This window comes from Chlorocebus sabaeus, chromosome 13, assembly GCF_047675955.1.
Source record: "Chlorocebus sabaeus isolate Y175 chromosome 13, mChlSab1.0.hap1, whole genome shotgun sequence".
Taxonomy (NCBI): Eukaryota; Metazoa; Chordata; class Mammalia; order Primates; family Cercopithecidae; genus Chlorocebus; species Chlorocebus sabaeus.
Genome location: NC_132916.1, coordinates 75,576,280 through 75,596,121, shown reverse-complemented (window position 1 = coordinate 75,596,121; position 19,842 = coordinate 75,576,280). Strand labels below are relative to the sequence as shown.

The 19,842-nt window shown below is 35.5% G+C and overlaps 1 protein-coding gene across 1 annotated transcript in view; it reads right to left on the bottom strand.

The window, feature by feature from the left end:
- ADGB (androglobin) overlaps nt 1–19,842 on the bottom strand; it is a 248,133-nt gene that overhangs the window by 174,520 nt on the left and 53,771 nt on the right. Inside the window, exons 3-5 of the mRNA XM_008006725.3 lie at nt 16,149–16,241; nt 7,502–7,573; nt 4,739–4,948 (exon numbers count right to left, since the gene is read on the bottom strand). Coding sequence (XP_008004916.3) covers nt 4,739–4,948; nt 7,502–7,573; nt 16,149–16,241 — 375 coding nt within the window. The remainder of the gene's footprint in view (nt 1–4,738; nt 4,949–7,501; nt 7,574–16,148; nt 16,242–19,842) is intronic.

The following is a 19,842-nucleotide window of genomic DNA, read 5'->3' as shown; positions in this document are numbered from 1 at the left end:
AAATAAATTAAAAATAAATAAATAAATAAAAATAAAAAATAAAAAATAAATATATGACTAAATGTGGTACTCTTCAAGTTTTTTATATTGTGTTTGAATTTAAAAGCAAAATTTATGATGAGGTTTTCAATATATACACAGTAAATGTTTAAGAAAACTATATCAGTGGTTGGGTGTGGTGGCTCACACCTGTAATCACAACACTTTGGGAGGCCGGGACAGGAGGATCACTTGAGGTCAGGAGTTCAAGACAAGCCTGCACAACATAGTGAGACCCTGTCTCTATAAAAAATAAAATTAGTCAGGCGTGATGATGGCATGCCTGTAGTTCTAGCTACTTGGGAGGCTGAGGCAAGAGGACCACTAGAGCCCAGGAGTTGGAGGCTGCAGTGAGCTATAATTGTGCTACCACACTCCAGCCTGAGTGACAGAGTCAGATCCTATTTCAAAAAAAAAAAGAAAAAGAAAAAAAAAAGAAAAAGAAAAAAGAAAAGAAAGTTACAGTTATATTAGAAAAGGGGGAATATAAAGGGGACTAACTGGTGGTAAAGTATTTATATTCCAATTTAAGTGGTAAAATGCTGATACTAGTTGACTGTGATAAGCTATGCATATATATTTTAATTCATAGAGCAAAGAGATTTGCTTGAAAGCACTATAGGTCATTCAAAATGGAATACTAAGGAATGCCCAAGAAACATGGAGGATTAAAGGAAATTGGATTAAGGATGCAATAAATATAAAGTAACACACAAAAATTAAGAAAGGTAACAAAGAATAAACAAATAATAGAATCACAGACTTCAATTCTAATTACATCAAATATGAATGTTCAATACAGACAAATTAAAATACAGGAGTAACTTGAATATACTTATCAAAAATTAAGAATTTGCAAATATTTTGATGAAATAATTCCATATGGTAGAAATTCTAAAAAAAAAAAAAAGTCCTTACAAATGGTCAAAGACTATATACATAAAGATGAAATTTTACAGCATTGTTTGTTTTGGTAAAACACTGGTCCAAACCTAAATGTTTACCAATATAAAAAGAGCAATATATATTATATTTACATATCTCATACAATGGAGTACAAAGTAGATCAATATATATTAGCATAGAAAATGCGTATGTATAGGGAAAATAACAGTTTACAGAATAATACATTTCTATGACCCTATTGTTATGAATTATATACAATAGTTGTATGTATGTTTATAAGAATAGAAGAAAGTTTAGGAGGATATACATAAATCATTTGCTGTGATTAAATAGGGTAAACTCATAGGGAGCTTTCATTGCATACTTTTAACATTTTAATAGTATTTGAATTTCCTTTATTAAAAGCATATATATTATAAATAGTGATATAAAGCATTTTCATTTTGGACAAAGTAACCGAATGATAGAAAAATAATTTCTCATAGTTTATATCTTGAAAACATTGTTCCTCAAATTTAATGAACAAAAATGTCACTGGATGAGAGAGTTTACTTATAACGCAAGATTGCAGGTTCTACCCTGGAGAAGTAATAATGCATATTTTATAAACTCATGAGGTCTGGAGCGAGGCACGGGAAGCAGATGTTTAAGAAGTACAACAGCTAGTTTGATGTTGGGGGGTTTCTGCACCCCATAGTTAGGAAACTCCGAATTCTGCAATAACATTATGGTTAAGCAGTATAAGGCTCAATCAGAGATAAAGCAAATGCATATTTTATGTAAATATATTGATGGTAACTGGGAAAAATTATTGGTCCTAATGTGTGTGTTTTCTCTGTTTATCAGAGACAAATGAAAGCACAGAGACACTCAGAGAAAAGCTGCCAATAGCAACACATATTTCAAGTGGAGAGCAACACCTAACCTGCTTCTTTCAGGGGCCCAAAGGAAAGCTGCCATTGGAAGGCACTCGAAGAGACGATCTGCGTCCCAGCATTAGTATCATCATTCCCAGGTGAAGGAGAGGAGAGAGCTGCTCTGTGTCATAACCTTTTTCTTAATGCTACTCAATACATTTTTACCTGGCTGAGGTCAAAGACCCTTGATGCAATTTACTTTGAATCCAAACTGGAAATAATGAAAATACTTTCACAGGAAAATTGATAAGCTGGTGTGAAAATCAGAATTTTAAATGTCATGCAGAGAGAGTCTGAGAGGTTGGTTTTCCTCAAAGAAGTGATAAAGGTAAATGCTTTACAGGACAAAGTGAAAGAGGGAGAAGAATATTTGTGATAAGGCAGAGAAGGAAAAGCAATTTCCAATAAGGAAAAGGTAAGAATGCCTCAAGAAGCTAACGAAGAAAAACAGTGAGAAGAAGACTCATCGTGTCTCACAAGATAGGAAATGGGAAAGAAAATAAATGTAGGGTATAAGATGAATCAGGAGTGTATTGTACCAAATCATGAAGTAGAAGTAATAATGCATATTTTATAAACATGTTTCCCAAATATTCACAGAGAGAAGCAAATGACAGACATGTACAAATGCTGAACTAGAATTGGAAGAGAAAAAAATCAAAATCAAATTGTGTGTGTCTGGAAAGGGAAGAAAATAATAAAAACAACAACAACATAGTATTTTCATGTAAGAATTGACTCTAACTTCTTACTAATGTTAATATGTATGCAGATACTGACTCAGCCCTACCAGCTGGGGATCAGATAGAAAGAAATAAAAATTTCTGCCCCCAGCCTAGAGAGAACAGATTCTACTAATCAGAAAACCAGGCAGCCGCCTCTCTATCACATGCCTACCAAAATAATTCATAGGGAACAAGTATGTCAGTGCTCACAGCATCCTCTACAGGCATTCCTCTGATGAGACCACTGAGGAAACAGAAGGAGCCAGTGGAGTTGAGGTCCAGTTTCTACCACACTGTTCCCTAAAGGGCTAAATATCTAGAGATGGGCTAAATGACTGGACCAGACTGAGGTTTCCAAAGTGACCTCAATACATTTTTAAAGAAATTTCTGAACCAAGTGGAGTTGGGCTTGTGAAGAATCAGTATGATTAAGGAGAAATAAGTCATATTTTCTTTGCAAAATGGAAGGTGATGTTAATGAATGTTAACTCCTATGCAGGAGGAAATTTGAAAACCAAGGAGGGATGTCAGGAAGCAGAAAGAGAAAATGAGAAATAAATCAACAAGGTTGGTTCAATGTTTTAAAATACTTCATAGTTTTGACCTTCCTCCCACCTCAAGTTTAGACAAATGTGGGACAGGAACCCAGGCATTTTACCTCCTCAATTTTCCTCTGAATACCTTCTTTCTATACTCCCTCAACACTTCTTTCTATACTCCCTCAACACTATAGGTTTTTCACCTTTTTAGTACCACAGCCTTCTGCTTGCTCCTCTGCACAGATTTAAAACTCTGAAGTCTAGTCTAGAAAATAGTGCTCTCGATTGGTAAATAAATAAGATAAAGTAACTTAGAAAGTTATTTTCTCTCCTAACAAAATTTCAAGGCCAATTTTCTTGCTGTGAATGTTCAAAAAACAAAAATCCAGTTTTGGATATTAGAAGCTGTATTACCTTTTTCCCTTTTCCCTTCCCATTGTAATTATAATAGTAATTCCTCATTATTGGCCCTTCAACATTCCCTATCCCAGGAAGACAGATGGCTCAGGCCTATGAAAGAAAAAGTCACATTTTCATAAATATATAATGGAATTATTAACTTTTAATACTTTCTCATTCCTTTAAATGTTCAAGGAGAACATTCTTTTCCAGTGACAAGGGCCAAGAAAAACCCAAAGGCATTTGATATGATCTAGCATTGCTAATTTAGTGTGAGTCTGCTTTGCCATATTTATAACGGGTTTTGGATCCTGTTCATACTTCCTACTATTCCATTTGCTTTCCTTTTAGGCAGAGGTAACATCTTCCTGTCTCAGAGTAAGATCTGTTCGCATGAAAACAAATCTCAAGTTCAGGACAAATTGCTGATGGGATCAGGCCCCTCAGCTACAGCAAAAGCCAGAAGAGGGACTGGACCACAGGCTAGCACTTTCTCCTGCCCATGACCCTGACACCACATCAGAGAAGAAAGAGGAAGGGGGAAGCCCGGTGCATCCACCTGCCTGCCCCGCTTGCCTCAGCATGAGAGTGCAGAGGCAGCGGCAAGATCAGCATCTACAATGAGTGGCCATACCTCAGTGGTCTAGGCAGAACCCGTTTAAAATGCCCATAGGACTGGCATCACAGGAGAAACAACTGTGTTTCTCATTAATCACAAATTACACATTCAGGACAGTTTCTCTCTGTAGCTACACAATTGATATCCTCTAAAAACTGCATTATCTTGTACTAGCCTAAGTAATGGTGTGCAAGGCAACCTTCCTTCCTTCGTTCCTTCGTTCCTTCCTTTCTTCTCTCTCTCTCTTTTTTTTTTTTTTTTGGAGTTTCCCTCTTGCTGCCCAGGCTGGAGTGTAATGGCATGACCTTAGCTCACTCAAACTGCCTCCCAGGTTCAAGCAATTCTCCCACCTCGGCCTCCAGAGTAGATGGGATTACAGGCACCCACCACCGTACCCAGCTAATTTTTTGTCTTTTTAGTAGTGACAGCATTTCACCATGTTGCCCAGGCTGGTTGTGAACTCCTGATCTCAGGTGATCCACCAGCCTTGGCCTCCCAAAGTGCTGTGATTACAGGCATGAGCCACCACACCAGGCCAAGTATATTTCAATATGAAAGACTCATGAGTTTTCATGCACATGAAAATGAACTTACCATCCAGTAAAGTTTCACAACATACTTTCCATAGCTATTGAACAAAGGCATATGACCCTTCACAGCCTTGCACAGAGAGTATATGTGTTCCCAGGGCTTCCAGGGGAGAAGAGGAGGTTCCCCTGAGGTCCCCTTAAAATAGTTGCTCAAAATTCCTCCATTGAAGATCTTCCACACTGCATAGATTTCACTGATAATCCACCTCATCAGCTAGAGACAAAAAACGTTAGTGTTAATTGGTTATTTTTCAGTTGTGAGTACTGTAATTTAGGAAGAAATACAGTAAAAAGAAATCCACTTCCAAGAATAATATCAAATTATACATATTATGTGTTCCATACTTTCATTTCTGATCTACAGAATGAAATTGTAGGTCTTGCTTTTGTTTTCGGGAAATGCAGTCACAATACAAACTAAAATATCTCATACTAAACATACTCGTAGCTAAGAAAGTTGTCTGCTGAAGTAAACTGTGGGTGATTTGGCATCGACTTCTATTTGACACTGACATTTATATCAGTGGTGTGTGTGTGTGTGAGAGAGAGTAATCTTCTGATAATTGTGACAAATGAGTGAGCTACTCTTTGGTAAATGTTGAGATATTTGAGAAGGATATTATCTCTTGTATGTCAATAGGACCAATTAGAGAAGGAATGAGATCTGAAAGAATTAAAATGGGGTAGACATGTAAATATACTGTAAACTCCGTATGTCATGGGTTGATCTGTAACTGTTGAAATGCTCTAAGTAAAACGTCCCCTTGCAGTGTTTTTAACAGGCAGCAAGGCCCAGTGGGTCGATGGACTTCAGAGTGGAAACAAAGACCAAAATTTGAATCCTCTTTCAGATCTTCACAGTCTTCTGCTTTTGGGAAAGTTGCTTCCACCTCGTAAGTTGCAATTCCTCATCTGTAGAACGTAGATAATAGTAACTATTTTTCAGCATATTTTTGTGAGGACTAGAAGCAGTATGTAAGAAATCTCTAGGTCACAGTGGCTGTTCAATAAAGTGGCTGTTCAATAAAGCCATTGTTACCTCAGTAGTATCTGATTTTCTGAAATATTCATCTCATGTTTAACTGCCTGGTTTATAAGGAAATTAAATATTTAATATTGGCCTTATATGATTTATGTTTCTCTTAATTTGAGTTATCTAGGAAATTCTTAATGTTTGGTAAAGTAGAAAAAGACAAAGCAGGTATCCTCCTGTATATCTGGAAATTTTATTGTAGAATATTTTATACTTTCCTTCCCTCGAAAAATGAAAAGCTAAAGTCTAAGTGGGTTTAGGATTCATAAAATAGGTGTATTTTATACTAAAACATAAAACACATTAGAGATAATTTTATACTAATACGTATAACTGGTTGAAGAAATATAACATTTTGATTTTAATATTGGTCAAGATATTGAAGATAAGAAAAAGTATTTCAAGCAATATTGACTATGCCTCACTCCTCTGAGTCTTAGGAGAAAATAAGTTTTAAAAGTTCTTGTTTCTGATTTAATTAACTTAGAGAAGTGGAACAGGCCTGCTTGTATGGATAAAACCCGACCCAACATGGGGCGGGGAGGTGGGGAGTAGGAGGTGGGGAGATGAGTTCCCACCAGAAGTAGGACAGCTGTATTGCAATCCAAGTACACCCCAATTTCCCCTGCACTATCACATCATACAACATCACTATACCCACCCTCTTGATGTGGTATAGGACAAGATGGGCAGCCACTTCATGTCCAATGCTGGTCATATGGATCCCAAGGGGAAAAGCCCAGAGGGAGAGAGTACAGCTACTTTGAGACCGGGGGCAGGAGAATAGAGGCTCACTAAACTCAGGTAAAGAGACTTCATTTTCCTTTTGAATGTTGGTGTGTAAAATACTGTTACCTTAAGTGAAATAAGCCAAACAAAGACAAACAACTGCATGATTTCACATATATGTGGAATCTAAAAATACAGAAGTCTGAGAAACGGACAGAGAAATGGTGGTTACCAGGGTCTGGAAGGAGGGGGATATAGGGAAGATGTTGGTAAGGGGTACAAAGTTTTAGTTCTGAAAGATAAGTTATGGAGATCTACTTGCAACAATGCAGCTGTAGTTAACAATATTGTATTGTATACCTGAAATTTGCTCAGAGAATAGATCTTCAGTGTTCTTAACACACATATATACATATACAATAACACACACAATAATACACAATATTAACTGACACACATAATAACTGAGTTGATGGTTATGTTGATTAGCTTAATTGTGATAAATATCTAACAATGTATATCAAATCATCAAGTTGTATACCTTAAATATATACAATCTTTGGCCAGAAACAGGGGCTGATGCTTGTAATCCCAGCACTTTGGGAGGCCATGTGGGAGGATTGCTTGAGCCCAGGAGTTCGAGACCAGCCTGGAAAATGTGGTGCGATCTCATCTCTACCAAAAATTTTAAAATTAGCTGGGGGTGATGGCACATCCCTGTAGTCCCAGCTACCAGGAATCTGAGGTGGGAGGATCATCTTTAGCCCAGGAGGTTGAGACTGCACTGAGCTGTGTTCACACCACTGCACTCTAGCCTGAGCAACAGAGCAAGACTTTGTCTCAAACACCAACCCCCCATATATATTTTTCAATATTATATATGTATATATAATACCAAAACTTAAAGGTGAACAAGGGAGAGTTGAAATTGACTGTCTGGGAATGGTTTAAGTAGGACTGGAAGGCAATTCATGATGAGACTTTAGTTCATATTTCTGTACATACCTCACTGCAGAGTAAATGTTCATTTGCTGAAAATAAGTCAAACGTTATTTCGTTTTTCACAACTACCGGAGTCTGAAAAAAATATATATATAGGTACATATTACTCCTTAAGAAAAATAATAAAAAAGTAATTTAATGAAACAGTTTTAATCCATTATGCCTGAGGTTGCAATTTTTTGAATTTTTGCAATCAGACCTTGGCGATGACCTTGAGCAGTAGGATATAAATAACTCCTACCTGCTTAACGTTCCAATAATGGAACACTAGGCATAAATTGGTTGGTGCTGGAAATAGGTCAACCTGATTCAACCTGTTTGAAGACAATTTTTTCATGAACCAAGGAGTCAGGGATGGTTTGGGGATGATTCAAGCATATTACATTTATTGTGCGCTTCATTTCTACTATTATTCCATTGTAATATATAATGAAATAATTATACAACTCACCATAATGTAGAATCAGTGGGAGCCCTGAGCTTGTTTTCCTGCAATTAGATAGTCCCATCTGAGTGTGACTGGAGACAGTGACAAATCATCAGGCATTAGATTTTCATACGGAGTGCACAACCTAGATTCCTTACATGCATGTGCAGTTCACAATAAGGTTCACACTGCTATGAGAACCTAATGCTGCTGCTGATCTGACAGGAGGCGGAGCTCAGCTGATAATGCAAGTGATGTGGAGCGGCAGTGAGTACAGATGAAGCTTTGCTTGCTCGCCCGCCGCTCACCTCCTGCTGTGTGGCCCGGTTCCAAACAGGCCACAGATTGGTACTGGTCCATGGACCAGGGTTGGGGACCACTGCTTTAAAATCTAAATTAACCACTGAAGCTAAACCTGAAAACTTAGTTAACAACTGATAGCAGGGAAAATATCTTCATCTTGGATGACTAATATTAGCCTAATAGCTTTTCTCCCATTTAATTATTATTGTCTATTTTGTTAGTGTTAAATTTTTGTTTGAGATTGTGATAGCTTTTAAAAATCTAGTTCAAGTTAATATCCTGTTAGATTAAAAAATTATTTTGATGGTCATTATTTAATTAGTACACATCTAAATCAGGTACCAATAAATAATAACAAAGTAAAACTAATAGGGAAATACCAATTGTAACTTTTAAAACTTGAGCTATAATTCCTATCAAGTATATATATTTAACATACCAAATTAACATGAAAATGATTTTGATTACAGAATCAAGTTTTTAAGGAAGTTAACATCATGAATTACTTTCACTCATCTATACAAGTAGCATCTTGAAAAGTCAATTTAAAAAGTTAGAGAAAAATTTACCTAAAACTGCCTTAAAGGCGTAAATTGACTCTGCAGATCATAAATTATAAACATAGTTTCTTCTGACTTGACTGACTGTGATGGAATGCTTCTGAAATGCCCCCATACTTCAGTGATTACCAAAGTTGATAATCTATACATTAATAAGTATTAGATACCTAAAGTTTGCAGTATTAGTCCTGATAGCCTCCTGCTGACAAGTGAAAAGTAGAAATTAAGTTTGTAAAATACAACAAATGTTAAGGCAGAGGTCTCTACAATGGCATTTTCACACCTCTACTGCTTATACCTGTACCTGGGGCAGGATAAATCTTCAGACATCCTAATCTATTCAATATATTCAGTGCTCAAGGGTCTGGGCCACTCATTTCTAGTTCTTAGAAATAAACAGGTCTGGTAAATTATTCTGTGATTAGAACTTGTTAACCTTCTTGGTTGGAAGGGCTCATGTTTATTCTGCTATCCTAAATTCAGGATTTTAAGGTACTTTATGATAGTGTAATCGAGTAGCTTAGCTTCAAAATGCATTTTGAATCTTTTTTTCTTTTATTTCTGTTAGCCATAAAATACACTGTAAAATTTAGTTTCCCTCCTTTCCCACCAGGCATCCCGATGCACAGTGCTCACTTATCTAATTATGCACTTGCTTAAAAATCCCAGGGGCTACTTTTGAAACAAACCAGGCATAGAGATCCAGCTGCAGAATTCTCCTGCTTAAGTGGAGTTATGAACGATTAGTCTACCATTATCAGGCCAAAGTCAAGATGATGTCAATGATATCAACCAGACTTGCAGAAGGGCAAATATTCAAGATAGCCATTGGAAGAGACTTGCAGACCTGCATCCTCCTGGACATGTTTCGCCTACCAAGTTTTCCCTCTTAAACTCCCTCAATTAACCCCCAAAGCAAAAAATTGTCTTTCAAGGGCATAAGCCTGGCCATTCCCCAACTTCTAGCATTTGAATACAGTTACTTTACTTTCACCACATCTTGTTTCTTGTGTTCTGGCCTCTGGACAGTGAGCAGCCAAACTTGAGTCAGTTACTAATTTGGTGCCCTTTGTGAAAAACTGTGTGTTTCAAGTGACTCAACCTGTATGCCTGGTTTCCAATGAGTGGAGCAATTGCCTGCAGCAGTGTGCCAGGGATTATTTGTTAATGCTACCAGTCAGGGCAGGGGCCACTTGCAAATGCCAGCAGCTCATGGCTAGTTGTCCCCAAACCTAGCCAGCAGTTACCAAGACTGCCTTTGTCTCAGGGAATTTCCCTTCCCTCCTTTTCATGGCATCAGCTCTTGCTATCATTCTCTGTTGGTGTAACGAAAGCAACACCTGGGAAGTCAACAGGCTCCAAGAACTGGGTAAGTCAACTGGAATGCACCTGAAAATCCTCTGTCTCTGCCATCTGGTTTCTCTAGCTGTTTGCCCTAGTGTAGGTCATCTGTGCTGCTGTGTTGGCCTCTGTGACGTCTGGACTTAATGCAGGACAATTAAACTGTGGTGCTGTCTGCATTTGAGACAAGGTCTCAGGATATTTCTCCAGTATCATCTTTCAGGGATCAGTTTGGGGTGCTCCATCTGTGTCAGATCCGTTCGCGTTTGTGTCTGTTTAGTCTCACCCCTACTTCTGAGGGTGCTTTGGAATGGTCTCAATTGCACCAGCCAAGACCAGGTCCATCTGATTGTCAGAATGCAACAAAACAGGCTTCTCACTAGGGGGCAAACCCTTTCCAAAATCCTGGCCCCTGATTTTTTGCGGGCACTCAGGAGTATTTATTGTATCTGTGTCAAGCTTTGTGCGGGGAAAAAAAAAAACATGTGAATTATTTTCTAGTCTACCTGAGACTCCAGCTGGTTACACACTGTGGCTTGCTTGTGTGAAAATTTTAAAACTGATGGGCAAATTACAGTAAAAAAGAATCAGAGCTCAAACACTTAACCTGCAACTTTAGAGTTAAGTAGAACCTTCTAAAGCTCTCTATTTATTTTTCTTTTCTGCCTGTTTTGAATCTGCTGTTATTAAGCTACTGGTGTTGATATAAAACATATGATTTCAAGGTTATTCGGACATTTTATTTTTCTTATATAGTTCATCCAATCTCAGCTAAAACGTAAACATTGGAAATTCATTTAAAACTGAAAGCAAAAGGATAAAACATGTTTTTAAAAATGAAAATGGCTTTATCCAAAATTTTGGTCCAGAGCTATTACAGGCTTACTTACCAGGGCAAACAAAGTTTAGCCACGTGGACAGGTCTCAATTTTCTCAAAAATAAGATGGATCCAGTTATCTTTTATAGACCACTGAGTTTCTGATGTTCTGTCATGGCTAGAGTCCTGAGATAAAAACTGCTGGATCTTTGTGTGTGTGTGCATGTGTGTTTGTGTATACATACACACATATACATATACATGTTTAGATATGTTTATGTATATGTACATGTATTATGCTATTTGTTGTGTCTAACATACTACCAAACTGGCTTATGAATAAATGAGTATTCATAAAATAAGTCCAAATGCTTTTCAAGTTCAAATGAATCTTTGGTAAATAAAACTTGTTTTAAAATTATTAGTACAATAAAAAGCCAGGGAAGGTGGCTCACACCTGTAATCTCAACACTATGGGAGGTGAAGGTGGGCAGATCACTTGAACCTAGGATTAAGAGACCAGCCTGAACAACATGGCAAAACTCTGTATCTACAAAAAATAGAAAAATTAGCTGGGCATGGTGGTGTGTGTCTATGGTCCCAGTAACTTGGGAGGCTAAGGTAGAAGGACCACCTGAGCCCAGGAGGTTGAGGCTGTCATGGGCTATGATCATTCTACTGCCCTCCAGCCTGGGCAAGACTGAGATCCTGTCTCAAAAAAAAATTAATAAGATAAAACTAAAAATGTCTTCAGAATCATCAGCATACATTTTTGTCTAGATATGTTTTATGTTTGCCTCTGCTAGTTATTCTAAGGTGTCAGAGTTTGGCACAAAGATTGTGAGACTATCAACGAGCCAAAAACAAAACAATCTTTGTTTGTGTGACTTTTTTTTTTAAACAAATAAGACTAACTTAATATTGTTGTTTCAATAAAAATGACTAAATCTTCTGAGTTATCAGCAAAATGCCCATGTATTTCACTTTAAGATTCTTATTTAGGTGAATAACCAATGTTCACAGACTTGATAAATGGTTAGAAAAAAAAACCTTAAATGATGACTACCTTTGTTTAATATCTCAGTTTTCAAGACTAATCTGTTATACACGTTAAAAATTTAAAAAGAGTACATAAAAATGAGATAAATGCTTGGAGGAAGATTTTTTGTGTAATTTAAAATCTTAAAATTATTTTGGATGCTCATTGGATATCTGGGTCATTTCCAACTAAAAGAGGGTTTAATATAAAAAAATACATGTTTCTAAAATTTGTAAAATGGTTTCATTTATGAGATACTAACATCTGATAAATAGTTAAGGATTTCTTGCTGCTTAGGTTTTCATGAAAATTTAACATTACTAAAACTATAAATTTTAGTTAATATATAATTCCATAAATTGTGTTCTTATTTAAAAATAATTTTATATAATTTAGGGGTTATTTACAAGTTTTTTATTTAAAAAGGTGACTTATATGGTTTGGCTCTGTGTCTCCATCCAAATCTAATGTTGAATTGTAATTCTAAATGTTGGGGGAGGAGCACAGTGGGAGGTGATTGGATCATGGGGGCAGATTTCTTCCTTGCTGCTTTCCTGATCATGAGGGAGTTCTCATGAAATTTGATGGTTTAAAAGCTTATGCACTTCCCCCTTACTCTCCCTCTCTCCTGTCACCATGTGAAGAAGTGCTTTCTTCCCCTTCACCTTCTGCCATGATTTTAAGTTTCCTGAGGCCTCCCTAGCCATGCCTCCTATACAGCCTGTGGAACTGTGAGTCAATTAAACCTCTTTTCTCCATAAATTGCCCAGTCTCAGGTATGTCTTTATAGTAGTGTGAGAATGGACTAATACAGTGGCTGGACACAGTGGCTAATGTTTGCAATCCTAGCACTTTGGGAGATCAAGACAACAGGATCACTGGAGTACAGGAGTTCAAGTCTAGCCTGGGCAACATAGTGAGATCTTATCTCTGAAAGTAAAATAAAGTAAAAAAAAAAAAAGTAAATAAAAGAGAGGTATTTATATAAATATGAAAGTATATTTTTGGTTAAAAAAGGTTATAAAAAATAATTTTATGTAAAAACTTAGATGGTAAATTTTTGGCCTAAAATAAAATGACTTATTATTTAAAAAAGAAAACCACATAAAACAAGAAAGTCCAAACATGTCATATATGGTCTGTGTAAGTTGTGACAATGTACATAAATTATTTTCTAGAGTCTTTCTAAAATTGGACCCCTATGTTAAAAAAAAGGTTTTCTTAAGGTATTTACTTGTGCCCAATAACATTACTATAAGTTTTTATTTAAATTCTATTATTTATTTTAAAAACTTATCAGAATCATATCTCAAAAATTCAACTTTGTTGTTTGTTTTGCTGCTTTCAACTCTTTGTCCCTTTCAGAAGGACTGAGATGATAACTTTCTCCTTCAGCTTTTTCATCAGATCCTGTAACTTTTTTCATCTGGTTCTAGTTGTTGTTGTGGCCTGATGCTAAAATGTTTTATCTTAAAAATAAAATAAATGTAATACAATAAAGTATAAAGTAAATGCAATGTTTTCCAAAACTATAACTTGATTCTGTACTCTTGGCTTTTTAAATATGTCTAAATTTTTCAGTGAAATCACAAAATTTCTCATGCAGTTGCTAACAATTGTGTATTCCCCTACTATACTCATAACCTTGAACACACTTTTCCTGTGTCTGATTCAATTCAAGTATTTTTTTTTTTTTTTTCCATCACGTTTGACTTCCAGGTTATCTAAATGGATTTTCCTTAAGGAAAATCAATCACACTAAAAAAGATTTATCTTTGCCTTTTGGGCAACTGGCTTTAAAAAAATAAGATTTTATATTTTATCAAGATAATTCCTATGTTATTATTATTAGATTTTTGATTACATAAAACTCTGAGATTAAAAAGAGTCAAGGTTTTTACATTCATGTAATCTTTTATATTGCCTTTAAAGTCTTTTAACTATCAGGCCCATGATTCTGTTATTGTTTGTTTGTTTGTTTTTGAGACAGGGTCTTGCTCTGTCACTTGGGCTGTAGTGCAGTGGTCCAATCTCAGTTCACTGAAAACTCTGCCTCCCAGGTTCGAGTGATTCTTGTGCCTCAGCCTCCGGGGTAGCTGGGATTACAGACATGCATTACCACACCTGGATAATTTTCGTATTTTTAGCAGAGACATAATTTCACCGTGTTGACCAAGCTGGTCTCAATGATCCACCCACCTCAGCCTCCCAAAGTGCTCAAAGTGCTGGGATTACATGAATGAGCCACCATAGCTAGCATATGATTCTGTTTTGATCAAATGTTTTGAGCCCTTTAACATCTTTGACAAATGTCATCAGAAGTTAAAATCTTCTAAATTAAGTCTCAGATTTGTTGTTGAAACTTATCAAAAGTATAAAAATTAGTCACTACAAGGTTGTAAAATATTTTTACAATTTCCATTCAAGTCATGGACTACTATCAATACCTTCACCCCACTGAAAGATTTCTTATCAGGTGCTATTAACTAATCCTTCTGCTGTTAAGTTACAGAGTCTTGCCTCCTGGGCACACAGATGCCTAAACAGTTGATAGCTCAATGCATAAAACTTAAAGACAGGTCAATTTGGTACCTTTGCTCTTTGACTTTAATTTTGGGCTCCTATATTACTTAAAAGGGTTTTAATAATTAATAAACACCTGCCCACCTCCATTCCTATCTTGCCTAAAATGGGTAATTGGCTGTAAGTCTTTAGACTCTAAGTCCCTTGGCCAGAGGGGTGCCACCAAGGAACATGATGGCCTGGCACAGGTAGTCACACCAGCCTGACATTAATATGAACCAAAATAAAACCTTGACCATTGATACTGCCTCTGGCATATCTTGCCCAAAAAGGAAAGGGGGAATATATACTAAAAAGTAAAATCCTAAGGCTTCCCCAACTTACTGGGCAGACCCACCTCCTTGACCAAGGGAACCTCAGGAAAAAGACTTTTATGTTTATCCAAATTTAAAACAGCATCATCTTGTGCAATTCATACCCGTTATTTGTATGAAACGTAAACCATGTACTTATATTGAGCAGAGACTGAATATTGTTAGTAACACATTAATATTAAGTATATTATATTAATATCACAGAATTTATATTCTTCATGTCAACGTTATCTAATACTATGAGTAACTTAAAAGTGTGGTTCATATATATTTGATTTATTTTATTTCAAATATCTTATAAGTAGGCATTCAAAAAATACTCTGGCAGATAGAATATTATTTTTGCATTTTAGGGAATCTTTGAATTTAGATTCATCTGATTTACTCAACTAGTAAGAGTACTTGAAAAATATGATGGATATATTACATTTTCTTGAATTAGTAGCAGTTCTAATGAGGCTAAAACTTTTAGGAATAAAATAAATTTTATATATATACATAATTTTAATGGATTCCACAAATGTACAGAACAATCAGGTTTATTACCATCATTTGACTACTTCTAAATCATTTCGCCCACTGGTTTCCTATGAATTAGGTGAAAATAATAGCAGATTCAAGGAAGGACAAAGGCATTAGTGGTAATTTAACCCTTGGAAAATCTAAATATATTCAAACTAACATAGCTGTTATGAAGATAGACCAGTGTGTTTAAAGATTTAATCTCTATAAGTGCTATTTAAAAATGAAAGTTTATTGAGTGATGTTCCAGTCAATATGTTTCAAGTGGTTGGGTGTGAGATCCAGAAACTAATGTGTTCTCTGGAAAATACTTCAAGAATCCCTGAAATAGAGATATCTAAGTGCAAAACTCTTGGGCCGGAAAATTAATGCTAATAAACACAGGAGAAAACAGATCTCCATCCTATGAATGTTCATGCAAAGAAGCAGAAAGAAGTGTGTCAGTCAGAAATTAAGGAATAACTTCATACACAACATTTTAAGTGATAATGTAACATTTTGGAGAGAAGAAGAAAAGTAAAGGCTCTAAACAAAAATTCAATAATATCTCAGAAACCAGTACAAGAAATATTAAACTATATTGATAAACATTTATTTTTGATTAGTTGCCAAAAAGCAATTACTTTTTTTACTGAATACCACAAGAGAAACTTACCCTAAAACATTACAAAAATGCAATTTTTATCACTAGGATAATACATCCACATAGTAAGTATTTTATTTAATAGAAAAAACTTTCTTACCCGACTAAATAAAATATCCTGTGGACGTTTCCAGGAATAAATTTTCAGCGATGGTGGTAACTCAATCTTTCCTTCAGGGTCTTCAAAAAAATGCTATATAAAAATAAATTGAGTTTTTTCTCCATATTGTTTTATTAAAATAAAAACAACTAAATTTTAATAAGAAAGAAATAAATTGATTTGGTCAATCAATAAGCCTTTACAAAGCAGTTTGCGTCCTTGTCGTAAGAGCTAATTCATGGAGTATTTTTAAAAATACTGAATTTAACAATAATGTATGTAATTTACATATACTCATTGATTATATGTAATATGCTCATTGATTTTTGAGCTGCATTTTGATTGTATATGAGGTAGCCCAAACAAGCATGAGATGCTTTGGAAAATAAATTAGATATGGCAGGAAAGCAATTTACGATGGGCCAGACCTGGCTACATTCTCCATTGAAAAAATTTTTTTTCTCGAATGGAGAAGATTTAAAAATATTTATTTAATTTTCAACTATTAGAATCATAAACAAGATTATAAATAAATAAAACTTGGATGTTTGACCTGATTTTCATTTATTAATTTTAAAAATTAATCTCTTTCCTTTGAGATAATTATAGATTCATATACAGCTGTATGAAATAATACAGTGGGTTCTTGTATTCCCTTTACCCAGTTTCTCCAAGTGTAACATCTTGTGAAACTGTAAGCAGTATCACAACCAGGATATTGACATAGAGGGTCAAGATATAGGACAATTTTATCACCACAAGTACCATTCCTATGCTTTTTCATAGCCATACCTATGCTTCCACTCCCCATCCCATACCCCATCCCTAACACCTGGCAGAAACTCCTCTGATCTCTATTTCTATAATTTTGTCATTATATAGCAAATGTCTATATAGCATTCAGTAATGTTATATAGATGAAATCACACCATATGTGGTATAATTGTAAGGAAGTATGAAATCCTTTGGATTGGTTTTGCTTCTGTCTGTATAATTCTCTGGAGATTCATCCAAGTTGTTTTAGGTATCAATAGTTTGTTTTTGTTTATTGCCGAGTAATAGTTCATGTATAGACATTTGTTTTTTCACCAATTGTTTATTGAAGAACATCTGGGCTGTTTCCAGGGTTGGGCTATTACCAATAAAGCTGCTGTTAACACCTGCATAACATAAGTTTTCATTTATCTAAGATAAATGCCCAAGAATGCAATTAATTCATTAATTTTTGAACTCTTATTATGGGCCAATTAGTGAGCTCTGGAGAAAGAATAATATCCAAATGCATACTCTCAAATGCTAGCAATCTAGTAAGTTAGAAGTGCTTCAGGCAAGTACTATGTAAGAGTTCTTCTTATAAAACATAACATTAAAATTGCCAGGTTATAAATGAAATTGCTTCAGGAATATAAACTATCTGTACAGGAAAAAGAGCAACTAAGCTTCACCTAAGTTAATAAGGACAGGGATAAATAAATACTGTTTTGTGATTTTCATAGTAATCACGTTTTTACCCTAAGTCTGATGTGGCCTGAGAAACAGGTTATATTTGAGGGCATTGTGTACAGTCCGAACATTGTAAGTATATATGTTTATCTGAAGATGTAGTTTATTGTCACCTTTAAGATACTGGAATAATCTGAATGAAGACAAAGCATATGTCAAAATCCAGGCAAGATTCTCAAAAAGTGAATCATTGAAAAACTGACTGAATTTCCAGGAGCTGTTGCTACACTTCTTCGGTTTCCTCACATCATTTTCCCCTCCTTTATTGCAAATATTTAGTTGTTTTAAAGTTCCTTATCTAACAATGCCAAAATATAAAGTGTTCATGTATCAGTTTCTATTATTTGATTTCTCCTCTTGGTTTTCAGTCACTTGGTTCTATTTCTTTTCATATCTTGTAATTTTTTTTTAAAAAAAACCTTTTATTTTATAATTGGGGGTACATGAGGAGCTTTGTTCCACAGGTAAACTCATGTCACAGGGGTTTGTTGTACAGATTATTTCATCAGCCAGTTATTAAGCCTACTACCTAATAGTTATCTTTTCTGCGCCTCTCTTTCTTCCCAGCCTCCCTAATCAAGTAGATCCCAGTGTCTGTTGTTTCCTTCTTGGTGTTTATAAGTTCTTATGATTTAGCTCCCACTTAGAAGTGAGAATGTGTGGTATTTGTTTTTTTGTTCCTGTATTAGTTTGCTAAAGATAGTAGCCTCCAGCTCCATCCATGTTCCCACAAAAGACATGATCTTGTTCTTTCTCATGGTTTCACAGTGTATATGTACACATAGTGTATATGTATCCATGGTGTATATGTATCACATTTTCTTTATTCAATCTGTCATTGATGGTTATTTAGGTTGCTTCCATGTTTTTTGCTATTGTGAATAGTGCTGCAATGAACATTCACATGCATGTATCTCTATGGTAGAATGATTTATGTTCCTCTGGGTATATAGCCAGTAATAGGATTGCTAGGTCAAATGGTAGTTCTACTTATACCTCTTTGAGGAATTGACGTAGTGCTTCCTACAATGGTTGAACTATAAGCATTCCTTTTTCTCCACAACCTCACCAGCATCTGTTACTTTTTTTGACTTTTTAATAATACAGATTCTGATAGGTGTGAGATGGCATCTCTAATAATAAATAATATTGAGCTTTTTTCTTATGCTTGTTGGCTGCACGTATGACTTCTTTTGAGAAGTTCAGGTCTGTTCATGTCATTTGCCCACTTTTAAATGTGGTTGTTTGTTTTTCTCTTGTAAATGTGTTTAAGTTCCTTATAGATACTGGATATTAGACCTCGGCCAAATGTACAGTTTGCAAATGTTTTCTCCCATTCTGTAGTTTGTCTGTTTACTCTGTTGATAGTTTATTTTGCTGTGCAGAAGCTTTTAAGTTTAATCAGATCCACTTGTCAATTTTTGCTTTTGTTGCAATTGCTTTTGGTGGCTTCGTCAAGAAATCTTTGCCCATTTCTATGTCCAGGATGCTGTGGTATTGCCTAGGTTGTTTTTCAGGGTTTTTATAGTTTTGGGTTTTACATTTAAGTCTTTATTCCATCGTGAGTTGATTTTTGTGTATGGTGTAAGAACAGGGTTTAGCTTCAATCTTCTGCGTATGGCTAGCCAGCTATCTCAGCACCATTTATTGAATGGGGAGGCTTTTCCCCATTGCTTGTTTTTGTCAGCTTTGTCAAAGATCAGATAGTCATAGATGTGTGGCCTTACTTATGGGCTCTCTACTCTGCCTCATTCGTCTATGTGCCTGTTTTCAAATCAGTACCATGCTGTTTTGGTTACTATAGCCTTGTATAATAGTATAGTTTGAAGTCAGGTTGCGTGATTCCTCCAGCTTCTTCTTTTTTTTTTTTTCTTAGGATTGCCTTGACTATTCGGGCTCTTTTTTCGTTTCACATGAACTTCAAAATAGTTTTTTCTAGTTCTGTGAAGAATGTCATTGGTATTTTGATAGGGACAGCATTGAATCTGTAAATTACTTTGGGCAGTATTGCCTTTTCAATGATATTGATTCTTCCTATCTATGAGCATGGAATGTTTTCCTGTTTGTTTCTGTTTGAGCGGTTTTGTAGTTCTGCTTGTATAGTTGTTTCACCTCCCTGGTTAGCTGAATTCCTAGGTATTTTCTTCCTTTTGTGACAATTGTGAATGGCTTGCCTTTCTGATTTGGCTCT